The sequence below is a fragment of the Bubalus bubalis genome, chromosome 14 (genome assembly GCF_019923935.1).
Source record: "Bubalus bubalis isolate 160015118507 breed Murrah chromosome 14, NDDB_SH_1, whole genome shotgun sequence".
Taxonomy (NCBI): Eukaryota; Metazoa; Chordata; class Mammalia; order Artiodactyla; family Bovidae; genus Bubalus; species Bubalus bubalis.
Genome location: NC_059170.1, coordinates 62195778 through 62209996, shown reverse-complemented (window position 1 = coordinate 62209996; position 14219 = coordinate 62195778). Strand labels below are relative to the sequence as shown.

Sequence of the window (14219 nt, the reverse complement as noted above, 5' to 3'; positions counted from 1 at the left end):
TAGTGTCCTCTTTGATTTCTTTCACCAGTGTTTTATAGTTTTCTATATATAGGTCTTTTGTTTCTTTAGGTAGATATATTTCTAAGTATTTTATTCTTTTTGTTGTAATGGTGCATGGAATTGTTCATTCCCCTTTTTTTCTCTATAAAACTGGTAGTAAAAATAGTAATCATACGTCTAATGATTCTTTTCTTAATCTAGAAAAAATGACTAGTAGTAAGAATTTGTCTTACTACTGTTATATCATATTTAGTATATTCTCAGTGTGTCCTAATTTTAAAAAATGAATGCATTATAGATGTCTATAATATTCAGATCTTGGTTCTATTGAGATTTAAATTTAGGAGATATGACCTTAAACTGACCAATAATAATGTGTTTTCCATATGAGTTTTACTTAGGATAGTGAAGTTTGACATCCATTAACAAACAATTGCCAAATTTCACTGTATATTAATCAACTATATTAATATTAATTTTAATTAATCTATTAATATTAATTTTAATCAATGTAATAATAAAATGTATGTTAATAATATATAGTTAAGAACACACTATTATGTTTCTCTACATTTTATATCTACAAGGCCACTTGAAAACAAGAATTTTTTTAAACAATGAAAATGAATATATAATAGAGTCTTTAGGGAAAACAAATGAAACCAAAATAATCTGTGTTTCTGAAATGATAGCCAGCACTACATGCATTCATGGTGTGCCAGTACGTGTGATAAGTTTTCATCATTCAACATCCATTTGATTCTTGGAGAATCTGTTACTTTCATCATCAAATAGCCCCATTTGTAGGACTAGGAACCCTCTTGTCACTTTAACCCATCAAATAGCTCTAAACAGATGTTATTTTCAGATATTTATGTCTTTTTTCTTTACTATTTCCTGTTCTCTCTGTCCCTTCATCTCCATCATCTAATTTTATCCATTAAACAGAATGATGACATTCCCCACCCCTACCCCTGAATGAAATTCAAATCTAACTCATAACAATATGCTTTTTCTTTTCCAGATTCCTGTCTTGGTCACACAGATAAGTTCGACCAATCACCCAGTGAAAGTGGGCCTGTCAGATGCATTTGTCGTTGTCCACAGGATCCAACAAATTCCCAGTATGTAGAAGAAGGGTAATCTCAGAGTCTGAGTGCTGTAGGGGTAAATTGAAAGGAGGTTGATTTAGGCTAATTGCTGCTTCTTAATTATATTGCTTGGCTTATAAGTCTAATTGGCATTTGCTATCTCTCTGGTAGTGTTGAACTAATAATTTAGGAGGAGTGAAATTAAATGCCAAGCCAAGACAGCTTGGATTCTTTGGAATAGTTTGGTTGTGCAGATATATTTCTTTTATTAATAGGAAGAAGAACTTAAAAGAGTGACAAGTTATTTGACTGATAGTTGTGTGACTGTTTAGTTTACATAAATTTCTCAGCAAAAGAACAGCTTTGTGCCATTCTATATTTAAAACATTCTTATAAAATTATTTGAGAGTCTAAAGGAAGATTTATTTTAAAAAGTATAGAAATAGAAGTTAAAAAATATTGACAGACCCATACCTATCACATAATATATTTTATTTTTTGGTTTAAATCACTTTTGCCTTTCTAATGCAGTTTATATTTTTAGAATAAAAACATATGTTACTTGGGCAGCTGGTCATCATATTAAAAATCAAAAATGTAACTGCTATTTGTAGTAGTTCTGATCATGTAAATAGCCATTTCTTGAAAGCTTCTGTTTTCAGAAACCTCCATTTCAAGAATAGCCCTAAAGGTTGCTTGGGTTTGGTAGTACCAAAGGTGATTATTATTTGTGTCCTGGATGTATTCATGTAAAGCAAGAGGTTACAATATAATACATCTCAAGATTAGATCATTCCTTTCCCTTTTGTTCAAAGGTCTTGTTCCTCTTTTATTTCCTTATAGCGATAGACTTGATTTATCACATGCGTATGCTGTTTGTTCTTGACTTGTGCTACATCTGTTTAATTATGTCATCTCTCAAATATAGAAAGTAAATGCAGTGCAAATTAGACTTTTCAGAGCAGTGGATTGGCTGGAAACATTATAGGGGTTATCTTATAATTACAGTTTAGAATGACATTCATTTGTGGCAGTTCTGTTTGGTGAAGACAGTGAATCTTCCATGGCTGTTTCTCCTTGTTCACTGAGAATTTGTGGGAGGTAATATTCCAGCCAACTGTTAAATTAAGGCAGGTTTTCCAGAAACAAACCTGTACTGTGAACAGAGCAGAGACATATCCTTATGTGCAGGCAATATAAAGACATCCTGACAGAACTCTTAGACAAGAGGCTGAGCCCTGGGAGAGGCCAAGTTGATTCCTGTGTGAGGAGGAATGTTCTCACATTTTTCCTTTCAGAGGTTTTCAGTCAAGCATGACCTGAGTCAATTATCACTCAAGTAAAAGGATCGCTAGTTTTAAATTTGTGGCTTCTTTCATCCCAGAAAGAATTTTATTTGCAGCTTCCTCAAAAGCCATCCTGGTACACATTGATATTCTGATACATTATTGTTTGAAGAAGAACATCCACCAAAGTAAAGGAATTTTTTTTTTTGCAAATGTATTTTAATATTCAATTATTGTATCAGAGGGGACTTCCCTGGCAGTCCAGTGGTTACAACTCCCCACTTCCACTGCAGGGAGCACAAGTTCAGTCCCTGGTTAGGGAACCAAGATCCCGCATACTGCTGCTGCTAAGTCGCTTCAGTCGTGTCCGACTCTGTGTGACCCCAGAGACGGCAGCCCACTGGGCTCCTCTGTCCCTGAGATTCTCCAGGCAAGAACACTGGAGTGGGTTGCCATTTCCTTCTCGAATGCATGAAAGTGAAAAATGAAAGTGAAGTCGCTCAAGTCTGACTCTTAGCGACCTGCATGGACTGCAGCCTACCAGGCTCCTCCATCCATGGGATTTTTCAGGCAAGAGTACTGGAGTGGGGTGCCATTGCCTTCTCTGAAGATCCCGCATAAGGTGAGGCCAAAAAAAAATAAATAAATAAGAAGAAGGAATAGAAAATTTATTGAATTGAATAAAAGTGAAAATATGACATATCAACTTAAAAAATATATGGGAAAAGTAACAAATTGAAAACAAAACTGTCAGAACTGACAGATGACAAAATTGTCCTTGGACAGCATCATCCCTAAATGCAATTTTTGCATCCCTTGTGACATTGTAATAGGGTGACCCTTATGTTTGGAGGGGAAAATATCCTTCTTAAGTATAAATTTCATTGAATAAATTGGCAAAGTTAATATGAATTTTGAGAACAGATTACATCTGAAGTTTGGGACTCAGCATTCATCTAAAGGAAGTACTCAAGCTTTGAGTTCAGGGAGAAGCTTCTCTCAGGCAGGCTTTGCGCCAGAGTGATGTTCACATTTCCTGTTGACCTCAGTGTCATCTTGAGAAAATTTGCCAAGAAGGAACAGAAGTCCTGAGTTTCCAGTCCACTCATCCCTGCTGTTAGATGGGACCATATTTTAGCAAGAACATTGGAATTGATGTGTTCTACTTAAAAGTCTTTGGAGAAACAGAGAAATTTTCATCTCCTTGAAAATCTGTTCCCATGTTTATAAAGTGTAACAGTATCTGTTAGGAAGTTCAATGTAAAAGACATGGTTGCATGGTTGCATTGTATTCTCAGTCGGGGGAAAAAAAAAAAAACAGCTTACTTATTTATGCCAGAGATTAGGCTAACCCAAGAATACCGTAATACAAGTTACACAAGTAATATTTTTTTGAAGAATTAGATGATTCCTAGAGATCAATATGCTACTTACTTGCACAATCAGAATTTAGATAAATATTTAAGTTCTTTTCAAGATTCTGTTCCCTTACTTAGCAACCTTCCTTATTAGGAGTCATCCTTATAGGGAATTTGAATCTTCTATCTCTGTTACCCCTTTTTCTTCTCCTGAGTAAATTTAGGGAAAACTGATCATTATCTTCAGTAATGGGTGGTTTTATTTCTTCTGTATTCCAAGGTGCATTATTACACAGGACCTCATTCTCATAAGATCGATTTTCTATTCTTTTAATCATTTTGGTTGGAAAAGGAAATGGCAACCCACTCCAGTACTCCTGCCTGGAAAATGCCATGGATGGAGGAGCCTGGTCGGCCACAGTCCATGGGGTCGCAAAGAGTCAGACAGGACTGAGTGACTTTACTTTCTTTCTTTCTATAGTTCCTTTTGGAGAAAGAAATGGCAGCCCACTCCAGTGTTCTTGCCTGGAGAATCCCATGGACAGAAGGGCCTGGTGGGCTACAGTCTATGAGGTTGCAAAGAGTTGGACACGACTGAGCAACTAACTAACACACAATCATTTTGGTTACATGGGTTATAGACTCTAGATCCTTGGCTTAATCTAGCCATGACAACACAGGAAAGTATGACAACCATGAGAATAATCCTTCCTAGTGGACCCACAATTAGTATACCATTCTTACCAGATTTGGTAAAGGTTTGGTAAAGCACTCAAAAAGGTATAAGGCAAATGGAATTTGTTTATTATGAAGATTCACCTCCCTTTCATCATAACGTCAACAACAAAACATTTTTTTCAGTTTTTAAAGGCATCCAAATAATAAATGTTTTCCTTATTACTTTCACCATGGCTTATTAAAATAGACTTTACTTTTCAAAAAAGATTAGGTGGTCTGGTAGTTTAAAATATCAAAGGGAATTCAGGCATTGTTAGTAAGTTAGTAAACAGTTCTGAGGTTACAAGGGAAATTCCTTTCCTCCTTCAAAAAAAAAATGAAAAGTGTCTATGATGAAATTAATCCTTATATTTGAAAAAAGTAAAAGATAAAAGCTAGTTAATAGTCCAGAAAGTTTAAGGGATATTGTCATGTGAATACTGGTTATGAGACCTTGAACATTTTATTTAATTTCTATAACTTTCTTTATATGCAAAATGACCATCTTGGTATCTAAAGATACAATGTGTGTATAGCATGTGGTACCTGGCACAAAGGAACACTGTATTTGTATTTGCATGTATTGTTTATTCATCAGAATCAATGGTGCTACTTTAAAAAGACGGTAGTGCTGACTGAGGTGTCCATACCCAGACCCAGTGCCCTGGAGAGTGAGGCCACAGGGAATTTCCACTCAAGGACACTTTGACACTCTCTCTGAAACTCATTCTTTCTGATTATGACATCATTTGTTTGTTAACCTATTGTTGTGTCTGTTGGTTGTATATGTCTGCATTACCTTGTTTTTCATAAAATATTTTATAGAACTTAGAACAAAAACCACAGAGATAAGTCAGTTCAGTCCCCAAAGGAACAGATGTGAAAAATAGGTCTACATGTAATGAACTTGTTTATAAATTATAGAAATATGAGGTAAAAACATACTTGGGATTATGAGCACAGTCCATATTAATTGAAGGGAATTTTTAAAATAATAGAAAACCCAAAGAAGGAAATTCAAGTGCCCATAAATCTACTACAGAGAGATAACAATCAATATTTCCTTGTATCTTCATCCAGTATTTTGTTTATAGTGTATACAAACACACACAGGAAGAAAATTGGTATTATCCTCTAAATATGTTTAGCGCCTGTTTTTCTTATATACAACATTTTTTTTTCTACACTGCTAAATACCTGTCTAAATGTGGTCATCAATAGCTGCAACAAATTCCTTTGTTTCATAATTTATATAATTTGTTTCTGTACTGGTTTGTCATGTAGGTTGCTTTTCATGTTAATTATCAGTAAAACAACAGTACTGAACATCCTCTTTTTAAATGTTTACACATATCTAATTCATAAAAAGTGAATATGCAACCCTTAAATGTTAATGGATTTTTATGTACATTGACAAATTGTTTTCTATAAAGGCTGTAACAATTTACTCCCCTGGCAGCATCATATTACATACCCTTTTTCCCCAAATGCTCTCAGACAGTATTATCATTTTTTTAAACTTCACAGATTTGATATGCAGAACATGGTATTTCATTGTTGCTCTAATATTCTTGTGATTATCAGAAAGTTCTAACATTGTCATCTATTCATAGATCATGTATAATTGCCATACGTTCTTGCTAAGTAGCTCTACTGAATAATTGTTTCTCAGTCTCAGCTTATGTCCCTCCAGATTCTTTTACACAGTACGTAGAGGTCTTGGATAAATGAACAGTGCTCACTGATACCGTTCATACTTGTTTGTTTCTCTCCTCCCGTTTAACATTTTGAATTTCAGTCAGTCTCCAGAGTGCTGACTTTCCCCAATATCCCTCACCTTTTCCTTCACCTTCTGAGCTTAATGAGCATAACATTTCCAGCAAGAAATGCTGAAAATCCACTCGTGTCTCCATGGTTGGCTTATTTGGAAATTCAAAGCCATGTCATTTCAGTAACGTCAAAATTACAACTGCATGTAGAATTCCTGTACTAGAAACTAATCTGGAAAGCAGCTGACCTAACTTGAAATTGTTCTACTACAAGTTAAAATAATGACAATTTCTCAATCCCTTAGAATACTCCACTTTTTTCTTCCCATCAACATACATTAACTGGCTCTTTCTTAACACCAGTCCCTTTCTCATCGGCATCTACTATTTTAAATATACAGACACTGTTTGTGCCTTCACTTTGTTGGTTATTATTATTCACAGCTTAATAAGAAACAGCATTTTCAAAAATAATTTGGGAAGCAAATATATTTTAAAAATACTTAGAGATTTAGGGAACTCTTTAATGAACATTGTAATTAGTTTACCATACATGGTTTCCTTATGAAATTACAGAATAGGCAGCAATTTTTCAAAGAACTTGATCAAAATTATGTGCACAGACTAAAAAAAATGTAACTTAAACAGAAACAGAGATGCACTTTTATTATACAAAATACCTTAAGCTTTAATTCTAAAAAAAAGAAAAAAAAATAGTAGCATAGACCAATACTGTTCAATAGAACTTTCTGTGCTGTTGAAATGTTTTAAACCTGAATTGTCCAGTATGGACTTACTAGCCATACGTGACTACCATGCACTTGAAATGTGACTGGGGAATTGAATTTTTAATTGGATTAAATTAATTTCAATTGTAAGAGTTATGTATGACTCATGGTTACCATATTGAATAGAGTGACAATGAACCATATATACATGTTGAAATAAATATTAAATTTCAAGTATAATATTTATATTAACCTACTTTTTACTTCTTCTTTGCCTTTTGAAAGGCTTTAGGATTTTAGAAATGATTCAGTGATACATTTTCAAATTTAAGCATTCTGCTTTAACTAATTTTGCCCATAAAAAGATGTGTATAATTTTGGACTTGGTAGTAGGACACATCTATTATAATTACTTAGTAACTAAAATGAAAGAACATGTTGACAATATTTTTCCTTAATTTTTATACACTGCAATTAAAGCTTTTTCAGAAGAACTGAACCTCATCTATTATTTTCAAAGTTATCAGGACTTTTTTCATTCATTTAATGATGGATCGATCTACAAACCCTTCAGTAAATTGTGTCATCTTACCTTGTCTCTCCTCAAAATGAAAAACACTTCAAAATTATTCATTTTTACAGAAGATAAAATTGCTTCTCTTTACTGCACAGCTTCATTAGGTACTCCATTGTTAAGTACATACTAGCTCACTCCAGGCTCAACAAAAGGAAGCAGAAATAGAAATCATGACATTTTTCCCCATCAAGTCACCGCTCATAAAACTCTTCAAAGATAGAAAGCATTATGCAAAGTGGTATTTTATTGCTTTAATACATATGGTTCTCACATACCCTATTTGATTGATCTTGATTTTTCAAAAGAAGCAAAAAATAAGAATTTTTTAGATATTAGAAATCACTGATTAATTTTGACATAATTCAAATTTTTTTTAGAATTTTTATGAACACAAAAGAATAAGGAGAGGAAAATCTGAGAGGTTCAGATTAGCACCTCATGGTCACCTAAATTTTATGTTGCCTTGTCCAGAGCTAACTTATATTATTGTTTAATAGAATTAGAACTATAGAGAGAATTTTAAACCATTTGAGGCAGGGATTTCCCTGGTGGTCCAGTGACTAGGACTCGGTGCTCCCAGTGCCAGGGGTCTGAGTTCGATCTCTGGTCAGGGAACTAGATCCATATGCTGCAACTTAAGTATTCACATGCCACAGCTAAGACCTAGTGCAGCTAAATAAATAAGAATAAATAAATATTTGTAAATGTTTGAGGCAGAAGTATCTTCTATTGTAGATGCTTTATTTCACAGCTCCAACTGGCTAATTCTTTTCATGCATTGGATTTTTGTGTGGGAAGCTTATGACTTCTGTAATAGTGCACTTTTTTACTCAAGAGTCCCTTTTTTTCCTGAGTCTTAATGCTGGGAATGAACTTGTCATTCAGTTTTGCAACACATGCTATTTGCATTAAAGAGTACTCTCACTAAATGGTGCTGTGTGCTAGGCTCAGTTGGGACTAGAAAAGAAAATAAGAAATAATCATTAGGGACCAGTCATTAAGCATTGCAACACATAGATAAGGACGTGTTAGCTAATCATTTACTTGACAATTCAGACAAGATATTAAAATATTTATATAAATGTAAGAATCAGACAATTTAGGAAATTTAGGAAATAACTCATACATTCTCTCTGTGAATGTTAGTTTTCAAGCAGACAAATAAACTAGATCATTGATAATCATGCCACAGGGTACTCATTAAACTGTTTCCATTTGAGCTAGAATGGATATTGATTGGAGAGAATTCCTGGTGCTTCCATATGATCACTCAGTCCCTCCCGCTGATATTGTTTAAAATTTCTAAAAAAGTGTAATTCGATGGTTATGCTTTGAATCATATTGCCTTAAGATTTCGATTATTGAATTTTATTCTCTATGTGTTAGCTGCTGAGAGATTTATTTCATTTCATTTAAAAAAATTTAAAGCCCTTCATGGGTATTATAGTTGATCTTGGTTTTGTAAAGATGTAATAAAATGATTGAAGCTGCATCACAACAAGACAGAATGTTTGGTTCACCATTATTTTGGCTAGCTTCCTAAGAAGACACATGAGTGAAATACATTTCTGGAATCAAATGAAAGTTTCTAGCATTGGCAGGAGCTACCAGTAAATACATTCCTAATTACTTGTTTTTGACAGGGAGATGTCTGAAATACAACAGAAATGACCATTTGGAAGCTGTCATTAATTGGCAGGTCATCAAACAAAACTCATTCTTATTGATTTTGGTTTTGTTAAAGTCATCTCCTCCCAATTGTTGGAGGTGTCTGAGCAGGTGATAGAACTAGCATGGCAAAAAAGGTCACTCCTTCCCCTTACCCCATCTGCTTCATCAATAATAAACTCCCAGAGGCTTCACTGTCACGCCCATTGTTTGAGCTTTTCAAAGTACAGTATGAAATTAAAAGAAAACTAGTATTTTAAGCACCTACTAATATGATAGATACTATGCAAATTTTAGGATGAAGAAGGCTCATAAAACCCCATCACAGTGATCCTATAGGGCAAGTCCATGTTATTTATTATTTCTGAGAGCTAAATTGTTTAGCAAAATGTATAGGAAACCAGTATATAGGAATGTATACCATTTAGGCAGAAGCTGAGTGATGGTTTCATATGCCTTAAAAGTTAAAAAGAGAGAGAGAAGACATGATTCATGTACATCAAGACACCTTACTAAATACCATGAAATTAGCATTTTCACTAATGTTGGATAAAATTTCACTTGAAAATTATATGTGCATCTTTTGTTTATGCCAAAAAGATGTGAATTGGATTTCTAAGCAGTTTTTCCTAATCTGAGAAACCTGAAGGTGTATTCAGTGAAGGGCTCTAGATGCATCCCCAATCCCCACAGAGTTCATTTTGGGCTACTCCCTCCCCTTCCTCTTCTGCTGTAGAACTTCATGGAGAATAATCAGAAGTGAGTGAAAGAATATGCGTGGAGAGAAAAGGAAGTATGTGTAGGTTGTGAGTAAATATTTGACTTCCCTCCCAGATGTGTGGATATCTACATTTCCTGATCGTGGTTACTAACGGACAGCTTTCTGTCTTCTGAGTTACCACACTCCTGCTTCATGTCCTAGAGGGCATCATTGTTGGGTCTGTTGACTTCAATCAAAATTTAACCTTCCCTAATATAAAATGGGAGACAAAATCCTAGAAGCCTAATTTCAGGGCCTAAATCTATAGGAATTAGATCATTACATGCAGTATGATCTATGGTTGCCATATTGAAATTAGACAAAAATTATGTCTGACATTTTCTGAACACCTACTTTGTGAAAGGGATTATTCTAAGCAACTTTCATTTACTATCTCATCTTAATCCTCAAAACAACTCTGTGATATAGGTACTATTATATCACAGTATATTCTGTCCTATCACAGAAGGACAGAAAGGATAACAAGAGCCCAAGGTCATGACATACCTAGTAGCAACACGGATTTGAACCAGACTGTTCAAATGCATGAATTTTTTTATTAACACTATGACATATGACTTCCTAAAATCAATGTTTTTTTTTTTTTTTTGCATATTTGGAACACAAGTCCTTTATTAGAAAGTGTTTTGCAAAGACATTTTCCTTGTACTTTCACTCTCTTTTTTTTGGGGGGGGGAGGGGTGTGAGGAGAATATTTATTTATTTATTTTAATTTTATTTTTAAACTTTACATAAATATAATTTATAGCTTGTCAAATAATTCCTGATAGATATCATAGTATCAAGAAATGCATTCCTGTTATTGTAACCATTCCAAGAGCTAGGTAAAATGCTCATAATATTACATTTCTATTTATACTTACCAAAGTCAGGCAAGCTAATAAGTATAAGGCTCAGGTCTTTTTTTAAAGTAGATTTTGAATACATATCATCAGTGTCTTGTTTTGGTATAAAATACACTTGCTTGTATTTATCTGATTTTTACTTATTAAAGTTCTTCTCAAAGTTTTCATCTAACCTATTCTTCAGGAACATGGCTGGATTTGCTGATGAATTGTTATAAATTCCTACATGCAATATAAGTGTTAATTATTAACCTTCATTGGATATGACACTGTACATTTAATAAATAGCAATATTGATTTAATGATTTAAGTTGTGTCTTCAATTTTATTAAAGAAACTTACCCTAAACCTTTAAAACAGACTCTTATTCTAGCTAAACCAGGTGTATTTATGCTATGAAAAAATTTTGATTGCTACCCATTCCTAAAGGACTCACTTTAGCTTCAGAGAAGTGGGATTATCTTACCTTCTTGATTTCATATGTCAAGTTCTTTCAAAATGTGTAAATCTATCAAGAAATTATATGAAGTATACACTGGGTTTGAAAATGGATTTGAACCCTGTTAAATAAGTGAGAAATCTGAAACCCTAATCAACATTTTCAATTTCCTGATGAAAAGACTTCTGGTACATGGGCACTGAGTTTCAGATTTTGATATTCAATCTTTTTACAGGCTTTGATTATTTAAATTTTTTATTTTAAAGGCCCATCAGGTGAAAAGCATGTAACTCTACATTCACTATTAAAGTGCAGTTTTTTTATAAATGAAAAAATGTTGAAAGGGGATTTTTTTTCTATTTTTTGTTTTTCCAGATGTTCGAAGAAGAACAATTTATGAATACCACCGAGTGGAACTACAGATGTCAAAAATCACCAATATTTCAGCTGTGGAGATGACCCCACTGCCTAGTAAGTTAACATGGAAACAAAACTGGGTGGGAAAACAATTTGCAAGTTTGAAATCTGGTCTATGTATGCATGGGTCTCTGGATCCTGCATATATATGGGGATGCTTGGGTGATTTCAATTTTAGTGGCGTTACCTTTTTTTTCCTCTCCTCTTCACGCTGCCAATTAGTCTTGATGCATCCATTCTCTCCTGTTCCCTAGCATGTCTCCAGTTCAATGGTTGCGGCCCCTGTGTATCCTCTCAGATTGGCTTCAACTGCAGTTGGTGTAGCAAACTTCAAAGGTAAAAGAGAATAATGCAAACATTTAAAAACTTTGTGAAGACTTGTTGCTTGTACTCTTCCATTGAGTTTTGAATGTGTAAGGTGTGTTGACTGGGTATACATGAACAAATATACACGTGTTAAAAAAAAAATACACCAAAATGCTCAGATGAGGGAATTGTCATATTTTTCTATGTTTGCTCAAAATGACTAGGAATCTTTGTAGTCCATACGATAATCATCTGACCTACTTCTAATCACGATGGGGCTTAAGATAGATGATGGTGATGGATGAATCTATAAATTGATGCTATTGGTTCATAGTCTTCAGAAATCATGATATGATATATCTTCACAGTAACAAGGATGTTTTATGCTTAATCACATGAACAGTCTTAGCAAATTCCTGTAAATATCTCAGAGGTTACCAACCAGGATTAGAGGTTTAGTCGGAGGCTGAGGAATGTGATGACATTAACTGATCTGTACCACATAAATAGAATGTGTGGTTTGGGCCTGGGTTGTAACTAACTGACTTCAAAACTTAAGCTGCATCACTTGCTGGTGTCAAAGAGGTTTACCAATTTTCATGAATGCAAAGAGGATTTTTCAGTCTGGAGGGTTTTTCAGAGACTGGATGATCATTTGTTGGAAATACAGAGTGAAGACATTAAAATGTGTTTTATATACTCAACCATTTTGTGCATCAGTTATGTCCCAAGTGCTGGAAAAGCAGCAGTGGGTCATATAGATCAACCCACTGCAGTATTCTTGCCCGGAAAATTCCATGGACAGAGGAAGAGGAGTCAGGCGGGCTACAGTCTATGAGGCCGCAAGAGTCAGACACGACTGAGTGACTTTCACTTCACTGCCCACCATGGAACTTCCAGTGTGTCTGAGAATAAGTCCCCTCTCACCTTCAGAGTTCGTGAAAAATCTGCTTCTTGCTCCAGGAGGAGAACTGAGTCTTCAGGTTCCTACATGTTCCACCAGAGCTTTCTGTTTTATAAGAAGCCGGTGTCTTATCATCTTACTGCAGCCTTTGCTGTGATGATAGAGGCATGTTCAGGAAGACTTTAGAAGTTACTGAAGCTTAAAGAATAGAATTCCAATTCCTTGATAACAAGCTTTTGGAAACATGTGTAACTTGTTGACTTTAGGACAACCACTATAGTATCATAGAGAGAGTAGTAGTGTTTACTGTAACTGTTGCTTTATTTTCAATGTAACATGTTGTTCCAACAATTTCCTTTGTGCAATGAATGGCTAATAATGCAAAATCAACAGGCTATTCATGTTCTTAAAAGTAGATTCTTGGCTGTCTCTCCAGAGTGGGAAGAACTACTATAAAATTAAGGATTTATAATCCTTTAGATTCAGATATTGCTGACAATGCATACAAATTACATGCAGATCAGAAGTTAGTCAAAATCCATTTAGATGATGACCAAAATGAATCTAAAGATATGGCATTTTAATATGTATATTTAAGTAATACTGAACTAAAACATGAAAAATGCCCAGAAGAATGAAGTAGAAGGTTTTGATTTGGGATGGAAACTTAATTCAAGTTCCAGTTTAGTGTTCACCAACTTTCCTTCATCTGAGTCTGTGTGAGGTGCCCAAATGCTATGGTTCCTGGCATGGGTACATCTGTACTCAGTTGTTCAATCCTGTCCTACTCTTTGCAATCCCATGGACTGTAGCCACCCCCCCAGACTCCTCTGTCCATGAGATTTCCCAGGCAAGAATACTGGAGTGGGTTGACATTTCCTTCTCCAAGGGGAGCTTCCCAACCCAAGGATCAAACCTTTATCTCCTGAGTTTTCTGCATTGGCAGGAGGATTTCTCACCATTGAGCCACCCGGGAAGCCTGTGGTTCCTGGCATTCTGCACCAACCTCTATGTTTAGCATCTTGCTCGGGGCTTATGGACGTTTGTCTCTTATTGGTCTCATCTGCTAGGCTCTGAGTTTATTAAAAGTAAATTGTCTCCATATCTCCACAGCCTAAGGATGTACCTGCTCCTGCAGAAACATGAATGAGTGAATGACTGATGGTTAGGTTCCAAATGACGGAATCTTGAGTCAGTTTGTCTGGGAATGAAACATCTCACAGGATGAGGGATATTCAGTGCTGAAACCAGGAACATTAACAGAAAACCAGGATGAACTAGCCACCTCACCTAGAGAACTATTAGGACAATTCTCAACTGAAATAATAATATT

At 34.9% G+C, this 14219-nt stretch overlaps 1 protein-coding gene across 5 annotated transcripts in view; it reads left to right on the top strand.

Annotated features, from left to right (window-relative positions):
• PLXDC2 (plexin domain containing 2) overlaps positions 1–14219 on the top strand; it is a 427345-nt gene that overhangs the window by 318344 nt on the left and 94782 nt on the right. For all 5 annotated transcript variants that reach the window (XM_025264436.3, XM_025264435.3, XM_044928172.2 and 2 more), the window contains exons 7-9: positions 1025–1124; positions 11635–11730; positions 11931–12012. In XM_025264436.3, the coding sequence (XP_025120221.3) occupies positions 1025–1124; positions 11635–11730; positions 11931–12012 (278 nt within the window). The remainder of the gene's footprint in view (positions 1–1024; positions 1125–11634; positions 11731–11930; positions 12013–14219) is intronic.